Source organism: Typopeltis vanoorti, chromosome 14, assembly GCF_054136105.1.
Source record: "Typopeltis vanoorti isolate ZY-2024b chromosome 14, IOZ_Tvanoo_1.0, whole genome shotgun sequence".
NCBI classification, from domain to species: domain Eukaryota; kingdom Metazoa; phylum Arthropoda; class Arachnida; order Uropygi; family Thelyphonidae; genus Typopeltis; species Typopeltis vanoorti.
Genome location: NC_143562.1, coordinates 122,995,825 through 123,014,747, shown reverse-complemented (window position 1 = coordinate 123,014,747; position 18,923 = coordinate 122,995,825). Strand labels below are relative to the sequence as shown.

At 36.6% G+C, this 18,923-nt stretch overlaps 1 protein-coding gene across 2 annotated transcripts in view; it reads left to right on the top strand.

Annotated features, from left to right (window-relative positions):
- Positions 1 to 18,923, top strand: part of LOC150099876 (M-phase inducer phosphatase-like) — a 399,908-nt gene that overhangs the window by 144,922 nt on the left and 236,063 nt on the right. For both annotated transcript variants that reach the window (XM_090404127.1, XM_090404129.1), the window contains exon 7: positions 14,968 to 15,046. In XM_090404127.1, coding sequence (XP_090260253.1) covers positions 14,968 to 15,046 — 79 coding nt within the window. The remainder of the gene's footprint in view (positions 1 to 14,967; positions 15,047 to 18,923) is intronic.

Here is an 18,923-nt window from a genome sequence, read left to right as displayed (position 1 = left end):
TGGCAGGCAATATCAAGTAGAATAATGTGAACAAATATCAGAATGGGGGGAAACTGGACAATGACTTATTTGTGCTTATGATCCCATAGAAGGTTCTACCAAAGAAGAAATGGAGCAATTTTTTGACATTATAGAAGGCAATTGGATCAATCAAAAAGAAAAATTTGATCCTTTTGGAGATCTAAACAGCAGAATAAGGAATGATTACCAGACATATAGAAATGGTTTGGGAATATTTGGAGAAAAGTGCAAAGATAATAATAATGGTAAATGCGTGCTGGATTTCTGTTTAGGACACAGATTAGCGATTACTAACACCATGTTTCAGCATAAAAATGTGCACAAATTCGCATGGAGAAAAGATGCGAGAAGCATGAAAAGTCTCATTGACTATTTTATAATTAAACATGATGTTTTCACACTGGTTCAAGACACAAGAGTATGCAGAGGATTTGAAACAGGAAGTGATCACTGTTTAGTTTTCAGCAGGATAAAATTGAATTTCATATTGAAAAGAAGAACATGTAAGAAAGTTTTAAAGCAAATAAAAGTTGAACAACTCTCAGATGTTAACAGTAGACTGAAATATATAGAAACATCATTGACAAAAAAAGAAAGAATTTAAAAACAAAAACCAAAACTTAGAGATTCAGTAATAAATCCTGAGGAAAACATAAATTGATTCAGCCAGAGAAGCACATGGTGAGGTTGTCTGTAAGGATAGAAAAATCAGAACTTCATGGTGGACTCAGGAAGTTAAAGAGGCAAAAAGAAGAAAGCATATTGTAAGTTCCTGATAAGTAAGTCAGCTTGTGCACTTAGAGAATACAGAGCAAAATATAAGAAAGAATAGTACTGTGTAAAACTGGTTATTTGTAAAATGAAAGTTATGGGAAGACTTTGGTAAGAATATAGAAAATAAATATCACCAAGGTGGCAAAATGTTCTGTAGGCTATTGAAAAGCTTAGAAATTGAGGAAAAGGTACTGTAAAAGAAATCAGAGATGATAAAGGTGATGTGAAAACTGAAGATAATGATATTGTAGATGTCTGGAGTAATTAGGACTGCTTAATTTGAATGAGAAAGACTGCTAAATGAAACAAGCGATGTCAGCATGATGGTAGAAAACTCTTTAAAGGAAATTAGTCAGGAACACTTATCAATACTCGAAGTAGAAAAAGTCATCAAAAACCTGAAATGTGGAAAGGCAGCTGGATTTGATGAAATTTGCCAGAAATGTTCAGATATGAAGGTATAAAAGTGTTATAGCAGCTGCATTGCATAATTCAGAAGGCCTGGTTAGAGGATCAAATTCCAGAGGATTGGAGCATAGCTCTCATAGTACCCATCTATAAAAAGGGAAATAAAACTGAATTTTAGAATTATATAGATATTTCCTTACTGATTGCATCATCATCATCATCATCATCATCATCAAATTCCTGCCATGTACCCTCAAGGGGTGTACAGGATATGACAGTACTACATGAAAAAATTACATCATTACTAACTTCCTATCTACAATTTTCCTCCAAATCAGTCTGTTACTTGTCAAGACTGCAACATTATCAGATCTTATGTTTCTATCGTCTAAGGCACTTTGTACTGTATCAATCCACCTATATCTTGGTCTTCCTCTGGGTCGTTTTCCTGCCAACCTGGCAGAGAACACTTGTTTTGCTAATCTTTCCTCTCCCATTCTATTTAAGTGACCATACCATCTGAGATTAGCTCTGCTAACGCATTCCTGGATGCTGACAATGTCAAGTTCTTTCCTAATATCCTCATTTTTAATATGATATTGCCATTGATGCCATCTGTTCACGCCTCTAATCTTTCTCAGGACTCTCATATTTGCGGTCTCTAGTCTTTGGTCAAGTGTTTTACTTCTGACCCAGCTCTCAGATCCATAAGTTAAAACTGGTTTGAACACAGTCTTGTATACAGCTAATTTAGTGTTCCGACTAATTTCTTTCTTATTCCATATGAATTTATTCAATTGACTTCCCACGATACCAGCTTTGCTGATTCTGTTGTCTATTTCTATATTTAGTTTACCATCTTCAGTAAAAATTGTGCCTAAGTAGCTGAAATGTTTTACTTGTTCCACAGGTTCACCATTCACAACACAGTTGACATTTTCAATGATTCTGCCTATTTTCATTGTCTTTGTCTTTTTATTGCTGACCTTCATACCATATCTATTACAACAGCTATTCAATTTAGTCAGAGAATCTTGCAGACTTGTAGCGGATTTATTTAGAAGTATAACATCATCCGCATAAAGCAAAGAGCTGACATTAACATCTCCCATTTTGATATCAGGTTTAATACCACATTCCTTCATAATGTGATCCATATAGATAATGAATAACAGAGGGGATAATGTACATCCTTGTCTCACACCAGATTTAACATTAAACCATCTTCCTGTACTTCCTTCAATTCTAACTGCTGACTCACAACTCAAATAAAGACTAAGTATTGCTTGATATAATGCCCCATTGACACCATATAACTGCAGTGTATTGAATAGCTTCTCTCTTGGCACCTTGTCATATGCCTTTTCCAAATCGACAAAACTTAAATACAGATCTTTGTTATATTCCCATGCTTTCTCGACTATTTGTCGTAAAGTGAAGATCTGATCCTGACAGCCTCTATTTGGCCTGAATCCAGCTTGTTCTTCACCAAGCTTTTCTTCCACAATTCTTCTCAACCGTTTCTCAAGTATACTTGCATAGATCTTGCCAGGAACACTCAGTAGGGAAATACCTCTGTAATTCTCACATTCAGTTTTATTTCCCTTTTTATATATGGGTACTATGAGAGCTCTACTCCAATCATCGGGAATTCGTCCCTCTGTCCAGGCTTTCTGAACTATGCAGTGCAGCCACTGTAAGACTCTTATACCACCATACTTCAGCATTTCTGGTCGAATATCATCTACTCCTGCTGCCTTTCCACATTTCAAGCCTTTGATGGCTTTTTCTACTTCAAGTATGGATATGTATTCCTGATTGCATGCCTGGTCAGTGTTTTTTATCACTGTGCTGTTATCACTGCTTGTTTCATTTAGCAGTTTTTCAAAGTAATTACTCCATACTTCAAGGATATCTTTTTCTCCTGTTTTCATTTCACCTTTATCATCTCTAATTCCTTTTACAGCACTCTTTCCTCCATTCCTAAGCTTCTTCAACAACCTCCAGAATATTTTGCCACCTTCTTGATATTTATTTTCTATATTCTTGCCAAAGTCCTCCCATGACTTTTGTTTAGCTAGTTTTACACACTGTTTAGCTTTCTTACATTTGTCTCTGTATTCTGTAAGAGTAAAAGCTGACTTATTTGCCAGGAACTTTTGATATGCTTTCTTCTTTTCCTTCACTGCCTCTTTAACTTCCTGTGTCCACCAGGGAGTTCTGATTTTTTTATCTTTGCACACAACCTCACCACATGCCTCTCTGGCAGAATCAATCAATGTTTCCTTCAGAGTTTGCCACTGAATCTCCAAGGTTTGATTCCTGTTCTCAAACTCTTTCATTTTCTTTTCAATAATATTTCTGTATTTTAGTCTACAGTTTACATCTGAGAGCTGCTCAACTTTTATTCGCTTTAAAACTTTCTTACATGTTATTCTTTTCAATATGAAATTCAATTTTATCCTGCTCAAAACTAAATAGTGATCACTTCCAATTTCAAATCCTCTGTACACTCTGGTGTCCTGCACCAGGGAGAAAACATCACTATCAACAATAACATAGTCAATGAGACTTTTTTTATTCCTAGCCTCTTCTCTCCATGTGAATTTGTGCACATTTTTATGTTGGAACATGGTGTTAGTAATAACCAGTCCATGTCCTGAGCAGAAATCCAACAGATATTTGCCATTATTATTAGCTTTGCTCTTTTCTCCAAATTTTCCCAAAATATTTTTGTATGTCTCACAATCATTTCCTACTCTACTATTTAGATCCCCAACAAGGACCAACTTTTCATTTTTCATTGTGTCAGTTGCTTTTTCTAAAGCCTGAAAAAATTCCTCCACTTCTACCTTAGTAGAACCTTCTGTGGGACCATAGGCACAAATAAGTCTCATTGTCCAGTTCCCCATTCTCATATTTGCCCACATTACTCTACTTGAGACTGACTGCCATTCAAGAAGATTAGCCTCGTATTTTGTGTTGAATACTATGGCTACTCCTTCTTTTCCTTGATTGTTATTGCCTGAATATAACATTTTGTATTTATTGCTCAGAAAGATCTCACCAGTTTTGGTCTTTTTTGTTTCAGTCACCCCTATTATGTCGATCTGGTACTTATCTAATTCCTCAGCTAGCTCCATTTCTTTGCCATTCAGGCTTCTTATGTTGATAGTACCGATCTTTAACTCTGGTGATGTTGAGTTGGGGTTTGTTTTCAGATTTGTTCCAGTAGCTGACTTTTCGCTGTTCGCCCTGGTTCCCTGGCGAAAACAACGGGGGCCTTGTTTAACCGGGCGACGCCCCAGCCGGCATGAAATTTTGTCATGTTGTACCATCATTTTTTATTTTGGTTTAACCAATAAGAATACAATTTGGTCGGCTAAATCCCAAATTGCCAGCTCATCCTCGTTCGTTCAGTATCAAAGTAGATACCCAACAGGGTGCACCACGAGAAGGTGAGGATTGGACATTAGGTCAGAAGCCCTGGTCGGTTCTCCGCATTCCTTTAAAGGCTATGTGGAGGTCTCCTCTCAGTTATACAGCTTTGACCCTTAAGCACCCCCCTTACTGATTGCTCCTGGTAATATTTATGCAAGAATACTTGAGAACAAATTTCCGCCAGACATTACAGCCCTCTTTGTCCACATACTACATTTCGGTTACTTTGTCTGGCAAAATAAATTTTACCTACAAAAAGAATATATGGCCATGGGCTCACCACTATCTCCCCCAATTGCTAACTTTTATATGGAAGCTTTTGAGCAAAGTGCTCTTGATTCCTTCACTCAAAAACCTACAGTATGGCTTAGATACATTGACAATGTTTTCGTTATCTGGCCACATGAGCAACAAACATTAAACACGTTCCTTAGCCACCTGAACAAACAACATGAACGCATACAATTTACTATCGAAATTGAAAATCAGAACTCGCTCCCGTTCCTGGATACACTGGTCACATGTTTTCCTTCAGGCAGTCTATCATTCATGGTCTACCGCAAACCGAACACATACTGGCCAATACATACATGCTAAATCATACCACCACCCATCACAAAAATATGGAGTCATTAACACCCTTAAAAACAGAGCTATAACAATTTGCTCTAACCAGCAAGCTCTTAAACAAGAATTAAAAATGATTAGCATTGCATTTATAAATAATAGCTATAACAAAAATACTATTAATAAAGTTCTTCATTGAACTTCATCAAAAAAGAATTTAGACTACAGTAAAACCATAGCCATCCCATACATTAAAGGGTTATCAGAAAAAATCAACTTACACCATTATAATCTCAATGCGACCTTTAAACCACCTGCAAAATTAAAAAACATATTCAACTTCTCTAAGGATCCTCTCCCTGCATCGGCGCATCCTGGAGTTACTGCATGTACTGCACCTGTAACTTAGCTTATATTGGTGAAACTGGATGTGCAATCCCTATACATGAACAAAAGAACACAAAAGACACATTAAATATAACAATTTTGGTGAACTGGGCCTCTCAGATCACGCTCTCAACACCCTACACCAAATTGATTGGAAAAGTACCCACTCTTTATACCATACAAAAACCTGGTATGAAAGAAAATTTAAAGAAGCCTGTAAAATTCTGATTAACCACTCTGACATCAACAATAATGATGGCATGAAAATCTCAAGAATCTGGATGGCACATATTCAGCCTACTTAATATCTAGCATACTTTAGGACTGATACCAACTGATTGAAATTTATATGTATAGTTATATTTTTAATATATATATATATATATATATATATATATATATACATACATACACACACACACACACACACACACATACAGGGTGTCCCTGAATTCATGGCCCAAACGTGAGGGAATGGTAGCACACACCGAAACCACCAATATTCATCATAGAATATGCTGCCGCAAATGCAGCTCGGTGCCAGTAGGGGATGCAGCCGAGGCGGCATGGCTTAAAAGCGCTTGATCGGCCAAACCACAGCATTCTCAGCATCGACTGGACACGAGATGGAGCAGTTTACGAATGCAGAGAAAGCCAACATGCAACTGATGTACGCGTTGGCAGCTGAGAGCAATGGTAAAGAGGTTGTACCATGAGCAATATCCTATCCGCTGTGTGCCCGATCATAAAATGTTTGCCCGACTGCACCATCAGCTGTGTGAGGCAGGCACCTTCCACGTCAGTCGACATGATGCCAGACAAGCACGGATGGTCAAAATGCCAGCTATGAGTGAAGACATCTTGTGTATGGTGACAGATAACCCAGGTACAAGCACGCGATCCGCTTCCGGAGCCTGGGTGTGCATCGGAGCAATGTCTGGCGAGTACTGCATGAAGAAGAGCTACACCCCTATCACTTGCAGCGAGTGCAGGCATTGACAGCTGTTGATTATCCCCTGCAACAAAGTGTCGTACAGCCCAATTTCCCCGCTCGTGAATCAATGGATGAATCAACTTTCTCACGTGAAGGCATAGTCAATGTCCATAACGCGCATTTGTGGGTGGCCCAGAATCCCCATAGTACATGTCCACAGTCGAACCAGCAACGGTTCGCTGTCAATGTTTGGGCAGGGATCGTGCATGACTACGTAATTGGATCCTACCTACTGCCACACTGCCTCAATTGGTGAACGTACTGTATTTTTCTGTAACAGGTATTGCCGGAATTGCTTCAGGATGTTCAAGTCGCCATCTGCTCTTGTATCTGGTTCCAGCACGATGGGACACCTTCCCATTTCAGCATGGACGTTCGTCAGCATTTTAATGCCACATTTGGGAATCGATGGATTGGGCACGGTGGTCCCATCCCTTGTCCCCCCCAGATCGCCCGATCTTTCTTGTCTCGATTTTTTTTTTTTCTGTGGGGACATTCAAAGAGTGTCATGTACAAGGCGGCCGTGTAGTCCGCGGAGGATCTGGTAACCCGACTGTCCGTTGCAGCTCGTAAATACCGGGCCCGACAAGCCCAGTGTTTATGAGCAGGTACGCCAATCACCACTCCACCATTGTGCCTTGTGTATCAACGTTGGTGGGTGGACGTTTGAGCATTTGTTGTAATGATCTCCAATAAATGTCACTCTGTGTCTGTCCTTCATTTCCAACTCCTCACTACGTTTGTGGTCGCATATTCTATGACAAATATTGGTGGTTTCGGTGTGTACTACCATCTCCTCACGTTTGGGCCATGAATTCAGGGACAGCCTGTGTGTATATATATAAATATAAACATGTTGCTCTCCAGCCCAATGTAATTTTGTAAACAATAGATAATAATAGGACTAGCATGGATGTAGTAAAGGTTTTTTTTTTTCACCAGAGGTCAGGCCAATAATTGTGGTAACGGTTGGTCAGTAACTTTAACAAACCATGTAGACTGTAGTGCAGCTTGTTTCTCTGTATATAGTGTATATGCTCCAGAAGATGACCTTAATATGAAGGTTGAATGTTGATTTTGGTTTATATTAAACTAAAAGTTTTATTCTAACACGGTAGTTGTCTCCGTAATTTTCCAAAATGTATTCTGATCACTGTGTAAGCCTAAAAGAAATAGTACTGTCATAGTTATCCTGTACACTCCCCCCCCCCCCGAGAGTATATATCAGGAATTTGATGATGATAATTTCCTATTCCGTTTAAGTGACCATATCACCTTAGATTAACTCTTCCCACATATACCTGAATGCTTAAATCGCCAAGTTCCTTCCTAATATACTAATTTTTCATGTTCTGCCATTGATGCCATCTGTTCATTCCACTGATTTTTCTTTTAACTTTCTTATCTGTGTCTTTTAAATTTTATTTCTAAACCATCTCTCAGATGGTTTAGAAATAAATTTGGTTTAATTTGGTTTAAACTCTGTGTTCTGTACTACTAGTTTAGTGTTTTTGCTAATTTTATTCTTATTCCATATAAATTTATTCATTTCGCTCCCAACTTTGCTTTATTTTGTTGTTTATTTCCATGTTGGCCACTAAAATCCTGTTGAAATATTTGACTTGTATTTACATTCTCCATTGAGAATACAATTGAAGTGTTTCATTCTTCCTACAAATGTTCATAGTTTTGGTCCTTTTATTGTTGATTTTCATGCAAAATTTTGATGCTGCTGTTATTAAATTTAGTTAGAGAATTGCACTGCAAATGTTTATGAATATAACATTCTTGACATAATGTTAGGTTAATATTAGATTTAATTATTTAATTAATATTATATTTAAATATTAAATTATCAGTTTAATATTAAATTGATATTAGATTTAATACAACTTTCTTTCATAATTGTGATTTACATAGATGACGAATAACATCCAATAAAGATCAGCTTCTTCCTCTCTGAGTGCCTCCATAGTACAATTGGAAGAACAATGGAATGTTGTGCCCTTCGAATAGAAAAAGGACTGAGTTTGATTCTCATCGTGATGGGAAAAATCTTTATATGGGGTTTTTTTTTTTCAATTAAAAGTGAGTTAGCCAATCTCACATGGAGGTAGTAGGATTTTTCCCTCCTGGAAACTCAGGTTTTTATCCTGCATGCAGACAAATCGGCCTTCAGGACACATGCAATTTACAGACAAAAATATACTAGTGGTGGTGGAGGGCAGTAGATGGCACTGGTGTAGATAATGGAGACGGAGAGATGTAGAGCAGGTGCCCTCCTTCGATGAGTCATTGGACTCCTTGGAGGTGTCACGAAATAATAATAATACGAAGTTCCCTATTACTGCAAGTTGATATGCTTTGAACAGACAGGTAAATCAAATAATCCACATAGATGAATACAAAATATTCATCTGCAATTACAACTGCAATTACATATGATCATCTAGAAAAAAACACCAAGCTCCATCACACTAAATTCAGAAAGAAATGCTGTTTTTGGAATCTGCAGTTGCCCTTAGAAATAGAAATCAAATGAATTTAAATAAACACTGATGATACAAGAAACTTCCCAAATTTTTGGGCAGTTTCTTGCATACCATCCATAGAGGGGTGCCCCACGAGGATAGGATTCTAGTGTTTAGTGGATAGGAGACTAGATATTTTAGGAATTGCATAACTGCAATTCCTAAAACATCTAGTCATTTCCTACATTTCCCTAAATCTTTGTGGAATGATGATTGCACAGCAGCCAAAGAAAGCTTTGGATATTTTCCTTAGGTACCCCACAACAACAAACTTAATTGTTTTAAAACAAGCTTGACCAAAACACATCAGGTGTCGGAGCCAAAAGGAATCCTGGATCATCCACTTTACCTATTCTATATCAAGATTCACAAACAACAAAGAAGAATGAGAAAAAATCCAGAAAATGAAAGGCAGATATACCACCCACCAGCTGTCTGTCTTTGAGCACAATGGTTGCACAGTTACTGATCCAGCAGTGATTGTTGACATACTTGGGGAGATTTTTGTGAAAACATTGGCAACATATTCTTATCGCTCTGAGTTCCTTGTCCAAAAAAAGCAAAGCAAAAAACAATAAATCAATTTTTCTTGGAATGGTACAAAAAATACAACAGACCATTTACCACAGAAGAAAGAAAAGCTGCTTTTGTAGATAGTTTCTGATATTGAGACCACATGTTTTAAGATAAATAACAAGTTTAATAAAATATAACCCTACAAGTTTCATAAGTTGTTAGATTTAGATTGTCATCAGTATTAGCAAAAGTTGCACAGAAAAGAGACTAGAAATATTTACCATTATACATATTAGATGTTATCAGAACTTCACAATTTGTATATATAAATAAATAATCGGAATAAAAACCTTAAATTAATTACTGTATATGTGTTGTTGGAACAATGCCAGTTGCTGTCACGTTCTGTAGCATCTCACATGGCATATCAATTGTCCGTGGTAGTTAGATTTTTAATGAAAGAGACCAAAACTAGGCGTAAGATTAAGCCTTGACTTTTGTTACATTATGTGGAGATCTGCAGCATTTCAGAGGCTTTCTTGAACTTTCTTGTAAATCAATATAAGGCATTTTTCTTTGTTGCCAAACTACTTGATGGTCTGTGGTAGTTGTATGAAATGCCATGTTCACATGTCTGAACATGGCATTGCTTTGGATGTAAATGGAAGTTCCTGAGGCCTCCAGGGAAGGAGTGTATGGGACAGTCATTAGTGATATGATGCGTAGTCTGCACAGCAGCCTCATCCACTCCTAAATCTGCTTAGCTGACTCCAGAGGTCTTGAGTTAGATTGAATCCTGGCGGTTTGATAGTTAGACTAGAGCTAGTGCTGCTGTTCTGAGAATCGAGGTATTACAACTCCAAGTTGTGGCTGTCAGCTTATTTATGATGATGTTCCTGGTAGATATCTTTATCTTAGTTTTTTTCCAAATGTTTTCAGTAAGTTAGACTATGGTCAAATGTGACACCAAGGTAACAACGGTTACTTTCATGGAATAGAATCCTATTTCATTAGTTTATTTTTTAGTTTTCTATGAGCCTAATGGTTATTTAGGTGGAAAGCAGAAACAACAGTTTCGCTGGAATTGGGAGATAGTCCCCAGCTTTCAAAGTAATTTTGTAGTGAGCTGAGATCTTTGCTCAGCTCACTACAAATGTTACAGATGTTTCCTCAAGGCTTTGGACAGTAGAATAAATTTTCTGCTTTTTTTGTGAATTCAGATGAACCTTTACTTTCCTGTTGGAGAGCATTTGTTCTAATAATTTTAGAGTTTTTGGACAGTTTATTATTTTAGCTGCTTTATACAGTAAACCTTTCTTCCATATGGTATCATAAGCAGATGTTAGGTCTATGAAGGCAGTACCTGTTTTTAAACTCTTTTAGTATCTATCTTCTGTGCAGGTTGTGAGAGCTAGGATCCAGCTGCAGCAGCTTCTGCCAGGTCAAAACCCAGCCTGTTCACTAGGTAAGATGGCGTCTATTTTTTGGAGACATTTTTAGAGAGGATGATCCTTTCAAAAAACTAAAGGAGTGCAGAGTAATACTATAAGATAGTAGTTATTAGAGTTATCAGTTGACTCATTTGGTTTTGTTAGGGCTATTATCTTTGATTCATGCCAAAGTTTTTTAATATGTGTTGATCATTTATTATTGTGGAGAAGGAGCAATTAATTTGGCTTCATGCCACAGTTTTGGTAGTTTTCCAGTTGTTATAATATTTGAGAAAATGGTGGCCAGCCATGTTTGACTTCATTGGCCGAGATGTTTTAGACACTCAGGGAGGATACCATCCACTCTTGCAGCCTTGCCATTCTTGGTGAGTTTTAAGTCTTTCTGCACCTCTTTAAGAGAAACTGGCTGTACAAGTTCAGGAAATTCAGAGACCATGTTCAGATTTTTCCTGATGGAAGATTGCACAGTTATTTTCCTGGTAGAGCTGGGACTTATCTTGCAGGTTTTCAGTAAATGATTATCCATTTGATCCATCTAGCAATTGATGTTCCTGTCTATTAGTGTAGGACAATGCTGGCTGTTAGGGAATCTGTTGAGAATCATTCTGGTTGTTGACAGAGGGTGGTCTTAACATTAACTCCAATTCTGATATCATGTTTAATACTACTTTCCTTCATAATGTGATCCATATAGATAATGCATAATAGAGGGGATAATGTACATCCTTGTCTCACACAGTTTTAACATTAAACCATCTTCCTGTACTTCCTTCAATTCTAACTGCTGATTTACAACTGAAATAAACACTAAGTATTGCTTGATATAATGCCTCATTGACACCATATAACTGTAGTGTGTTGAATAGCTTCTCTCTTGGCACCTTGTCATATGCCTTTTCCAGATCGACAAAACTTAAGTACAGATCTTTGTTATATTCCCATGCTTTCTCAACTATTTGTCGTAAAGCGAAGATCCGATCCTGACAGCCTCTATTTGGCCTGAATCCAGCTTGTTCTTCACCAAGCTTTTCTTCCACAATTCTTCTCAACCGTTTCTCAAGTATACTTGCATAGATCTTGCCAGGAACACTCAGTAGGGAGATACCTTTGTAATTCTCACATTCAGTTTTATTTCCCTTTTTATATATGGGTACTATTAGAGCTCTACTCCAATCATCGTGAATTCGTCCCTCTGTCCAGGCTTTCTGAACTATGCAGTGCAGCCACTGTAAGACTTTTATACCACCATACTTCAGCATTTCTGGTCGAGCGAATGTCATCTACTCCTGCTGCCTTTCCACATTTCAAGCCTTTGATGGCTTTTTCTACTTCAAGTATGGATATGTATTCCTGACTGCATGCCTGGTCAGTGTTTTTTACAACTGTGCTGTCATCACTGCTTGTTTCATTTAGCACTTTTTCAAAGTAATTACTCCATACTTCAAGGATATCTTTTTCTCCTGTTTTGATGTCACTTTTATCATCTCTAACTCCTTTTACAGCACTCTTTCCTCCATTTCTAAGCTTCTTCAACAACCTCCAGAATATCTTAGCACCTTCTTGATATTTAATTTCTATGTTCTTGCCAAAGTCCTCCCATGACTTTTGTTTAACTAGTTTTACACAGTGTTTCACTTTCTTACATTTGTCTCTGTATTCTCTAAGAGCAGAAGCTGACTTATTTGCCAGGAACTTTTGATATGTTTTCTTGTTTTCCTTCACTGCCTCTTTAACTTCCTGTGTCCACCATGGAGTTCTGATTTTTCTATCCTTGCAGACAACCTCACCACATGCCTCTCTGGCTGAATCAATCAGGGGTTTTCTTGAAGGCTTGCCACTGAATCTCCAAGGTTTGGTTCCTGTTCTCAAACTCTTTCATTTTTTCTTCAATAATCTTTGTGTATTTTAGTCTACAGTTCACATCTGAGAGCTGATCAAGACTAAATAGTGATCGCTTACAATTTCAAATCCTCTGTACACTCTGGTGTCCTGCACCAGGAAGAAAACATCACTATCAACAATAACATAGTCAATGAGACTTTTCTTTTTCCTTGCCTCTTCTCTCCATGTGAATTTGTGCACATTTTATGTTGGAACATGATATTAGTAATAAGCAGTTTGATAATCATTTCCTACTCTGCTATTTAGATCTCCAACAAGGACCAACTTTTCCTTTTTCATTGTGTCAGTAGTTTTCTCTAGAGCCTCAAAAAAATTCCTCCACTTCTGCCTGATATTTGCCCACATCACTCTACTTGAGACTGCCTGCCATTCAAGAAGATTAGCCTCATATTTTGTGTTGAACACTATGGCTACTCCTTCTTTTCCTTGATTGTCATTTCCTGAATATAACATTTTTTATTTATTGTTCAGAAAGATCTCACCAGTTTTTGTCTATTTTGTTTCAGTCACCCCTATTATGTTGATCTGGTACTTATCTAATTCTTCAGCTAGCTCCATTTCTTTGCCATTTAGGCTTCTTGTGTTGATAGTACCAATCTTTAACTCTGGTGATGTTGAGTTGGAGTGTGTTTTCAGATTTCTTTCAGTAGCTGACTTTTCGCTGTTCGCCCTGGTTCCCTGGCGAAAACAACAGGGGCCTTGTTTCACCAGGCAACACCCCAGCCATCATGAAATTTTGTCATGTTGTACCATCATTTTCTATATTGGTTTAAGCCAATAGGAATACAATTTAGTCTGCTGAATCCCAAATTGCCAGCGCATCCTCGTTCGTTCAGTATCCATGTAGATATCCAACAGAGTGCACCATGAGAAGGTGAGGATTGGACGTTAGGTCAGAAATTTTGGTCGGTTCTTCACATTCCTTTAAAGGCTATGTGGGGGTCTTCTCTCAGTTATACAGCTTCACGTAAATCAGTCTATCAGTCTGAACACAATGAATTCCTACAAACAGTAAATGTTCATTAGAGTCAAGTCTTTATTAGGCCTTTAATTTGAAAATATAAAACTTCTTAGTAACTTCCCTGGGACTATGCAGTGCTTCCTTATTTAGTATTGTCGTATTCATCCACACTGTTTCGCTGGAGTGTAAATATTCTTACTTCAGGCAGTTTTATACAAGATGCACAAATCTTAAATTCATTACCAGAGAAAAACTATTTCCTTTACTACTTTATTTTATTTATTTACAGTTTTATATTACTCTAATTACATCACTTGTTTCAATAAAGAAATATCACCAGCATCCTTGAGACAGAAGGTGTAACTTTTGATTTAGCATTTCTTCGAATGTTGAAATAAAACATCTACTTAATCTCCTTTTATTTGCTATTCACTTGCTAACAGTCTCACCAATTCATACAAAGGATTCACCTTGTTACGATTCCCTTTTCGGAATCCACTATCAATGCATATTGTGACTGTCAAGCCCATACACAAGAGGTTGGTTGATCAATCTAGGGTACATTAGTACTGTATATGTGGGAAATATCCCATCATATTCTCATAGCATTAATATTAACAGAATGTTAGAATTCATCTGGTTCAATTACGAAAACAAGTAAAGAAGGAAAATGACATTTTCATTAATAGTTTTCATTCATTTATATTGTACCCTATTTTAAACAAACAAAAGCTTGTGCATTTGATTAGGCAAAGTTCAATTACAAAATAAACGAGATTATAATATCTTGTCAGATATAATATACTCTTCATTGCAGTGAGAAAATTTTATCTATATAGAGCTAAGACTGGAGAATCAGCTGTAAATTGTTATTGTTTATATAACTAATTTATTAGTTCATTGGTGTAGTATCTTTATTCTCTAATATTAATGATTTCTTCATTTCTGTATGTATTATGACTGCACAGGTGTCCATAACTTTATAATGTAATTTTGTTTATTCACTGTTCCAAGGTTGCTGGTACTCATAGTTACTCGTTAAAGAGGCGCTACTCAGAAAATGAAGCAGATATAATGAATGCAGTACAGAAATGTAAGTTAGCCTATTGCATTCTTGTTGTTATTATTATCATCATCATTATTATTAAGAGAAACCTCCAGGGAGTCAGGGACTCGTCGAGCGAGGCCACATACTAATATGTTCTACTCAGCTTCAATGATTGCACTGTGCAATCTTAAAAGGCTGACTTTTTTTTTTTTTTTTTTTTTTTTTTTTAGTTCTAGCTGGGAAAAAAAAAACTGACTTGTGGAAACTAAAGCAAATGAACTTCTGAAATCAATTTGCTTATTTCTTAATAAAATGGTCACAATATATTTTTATGCTTTGTATATTCCCAATGACCACAATTAGTGGTCTGATCTACTGAAGTTTCATCATTCAATCAAGATGGATAGACATTTCATTAAATGTGTTATGTATTGTGGAGCTTCTTTGTAGGTTGAAGTTACTTCAGCATTCCTTGTCATAGTCAACTTTATCAGCATTACCGCCATCATTATCACATGCTACACAATTTCACTGGAAGTAGCTATTGATACAGTTGAGAATTTTTTTAATGAATGTATTGATGATGTTTTTTGTATGTGGTACCCTGCTCCTGAGGGTGTTTTTAGTGAAGTGGCAGGTATCAGAGGGGGAAAGCAATGATTTTTAAGTAACTGTTTTTACTCCTCATGTCTACTCTACTACTATGACATAAAACAACATAAAAGTAGAGTAGACATTAGGAGTAAAAACATGACAAGTGTTTTATTGTCTAAATAGCTTACTCATGCTTGTGTGTAAATTGATTTTTGCGCATTCAGAATACTGTTTTCTAATATATGACTTACTGAATTATTCGAGATTTAAAGAACTGGTGAGATCTTTCTGAACAATAAATACAAAATGTTATATTCAGGAAATGACAATCAAGGAAAAGAAGGGGTAGCCATAGTATTCAACACAAAATACGAGGCTAATCTTCTTGAATGGCAGGCAGTCTCAAGTAGAGTGACGTGGGCAAATATCAGAATGAGAATTAGACAATGAGACTTATTTGTGCCTATGGTCCCACAGAAGATTCTACTAAGGTAGAAGTGGAGGAACGTTTTGATGCTTTAGAAAAAGCAACTGACACAATGAAAAAGGAAAAGTTGGTCCTTGTTGGGGATCTAAATAGCAGAGTAGGAAACGATTGTCAGACAGACAATATTTTGGGAAAATTTGGAGAAAAGAGCAAAGCCAATGATAATAGCAAATACCTATTGGATTTCTGCTCACGATATGGACTGGTTATTACTAACACCATGTTCCAGCATAAAAATGTGCACAAATTCACATGGAGAGAAGAAGCAAGGAATAAGAAAAGTCTCACTGACTATGTTATTGTTGATGGTGATGTTTTCTCTCTGGTGTAGGACATCAGAGTGTACAAAGGATTTGAAATTGGAAGCGATCACTATTTAGTCTTGAGCAGGATAAAATTGAATTTCATATTGAAAAGAATAACATGTAAGAAAATTTTAAAGTGATTAAAAGTTGAGCAGCTCTCAGATGTGAACTGTAGACTAAAATGCACAAAGATTATTGAACAAAAAAAATGAAACAATTTGAGAACAGAAACCAAACCTTGGAGATTCGGTGGCAAGCATTGAAGAAAACACTGATTGATTCAGCCAGGGAGGCAGGTGGTGAGGTTGTTTATAAGGATAGAAAAATCAGAACTACATGGTGGACATGGGAAGTTAAAGAGGCAGTGAAGGAAAAGAAGAAAGCATATCAAAAGTTACTGGCAAATAAGTCAGCTCTTGCTCTTAGAGAATACAGAGACAAATGTAAGAAAGTGAAACACTGTGTAAAACTAGCTAAACAAAAGTCATGGGAGGACTTTGGCAAGAACATAGAAAATAAATATCAAGAAGGTGGTAACATATTCTGGAGGTTGTTGAAGAAGCTTAGAAATTGAGGAAAGAGTGCTGTAAAAGGAATTAGAGATGACAAAGGTGACATGAAAACAGGAGAAAAAGATATCCTTGAAGTATGGAGTAATTACTTTGAAAAACTGCTAAATGAAACAAGCAGTGATGACAGCACAGTTGTTAAAAACACTGACCAGGCATGCAGTCAGGAATACATATTCATACTTGAAGTAGAAAAAGCCATCAAAGGCTTTGAAATGTGGAAAGGCAGTAGGAGAAGATGATATTTGACCAGGAATGCTAAAATATAGTAGTATAAAAGTCTTACAGTGGTTGCACTGCATAGTTCAGAAAGCCTGGACAGAGGGATGAATTAATTCACTATGATTGCAGTACAGCTCTAATAGTACCCATATATAAAAATTGAAATAAAACCGAATGTGAGAATTACAGCGGTATTTCCCTACTGAGTGTTCCTGGCAAGATCTGTGCAAGCATACTTGAGAAACGGTTGAGAAGAATTGTTGAAGAAAAGCTTGGTAAAGAACAAGCTGGATTCAGGCCAAATAGAGGCTATCAGAATCTGATCTTCATTTTACGACAAATAGTTGAGAAAGCATGGGAATATAACAAAAGATCTGTATTTAAGTTTTGTCGATTTGGAAAAGACATATGACAAGGTGCCAAGAGAGAAGCTATTCAATACGCTACAGTTATATGGTGTCAATGGGGCATTATATCGAGCAATACGTAGTCTTTATTTCAGTTGTAAGTCAGCAGTTAGAATTGAAGATAGTACAGGAAGATGGTTTAATGTTAAAACTGTGTGAGACAAGGATGTACATTATCCCCTCTGTTATTCATTATCTATATGGATCACATTATGAAGGAAAGTGGTATTAAACATGATATCAGAATTGGAGATGTTGATGTCAGCTCTCTGCTTTATGTGGACGATGTTATACTTCTAAATAAATCTGCTACAAGTTTGCAAGAGTCCCTGACTAAATTGAATAACTGTTGTAATTGATGTGGTATGAAGGTCAGCATTAAAAAGACAAAGACAATGAAAATAGGTATAATTGTTGAAAATGTCAATTGTTGTGAACGGGGAGCCTCTCAAACAAGTAAAACATTTCGACTACTTAGGCACGATTTTTACTGAAGATTGTAAATTAAATATGGATTCCTACCATACCAGAATCAACAAATCTGGTATGGTAGGAAGTCAATTGAATAAATTCATATGGAATAAGAGAGAAATTAGTCGGAACACTAAATTAGCTGTATACAAGACAGTGTTCAAACTAGTTTTAACTTATGAATCTGAGAGCTGAGTCAGAAGTAAAACACTTGACCAAAGACTAGAGACCGCAGATATGAGAGTCCTGAGAAAGATTATAGGCATGAACAGATGGCATCAATGGCAATATCATATTAAAAAACGTGGATATTAGGAAAGAACTTGATATTGTCGGCAACCAAGAATGCATTAACAGAGCTAATCTCAGGTGATATGGTCACTTAAACAGAATGGGCAAGAAAAGATTAGCAAAACAAGTGTTCTCTGCCATGTAGAAAACGACCCAGAGGAAGGCCAAGATATAGGTGGAATGATATGGTACAAAGTGCCTTACACGATAGAAATATAAGATCTGATATTGTTGGAGTCTTGACAAGTAACAGACTGATTTGGAGAAAAATTGTAGATAGGAAGTTAGTAATGATGTAAATTTTTCATGTAGTACTATCATATCCTGTACACCCCTTGAGGGTACATGTCAGGAATTTGATGATGATGATGATAATATATTTTATTACATGTACTAGTAATTATTATTACTGGGATTTACTTAAGGATCAGAGCTAGGAGGAGGAGAAGACTGGGAAGAGAACTCTCAATAGTCTTTTAAGAGATACTCGTGCCACAAAGTTTCTTTAATTCACATGAAAACACAAGGAGATAATATATATAAGTAAATAATATTTATTTAAAGCTATATATTTCA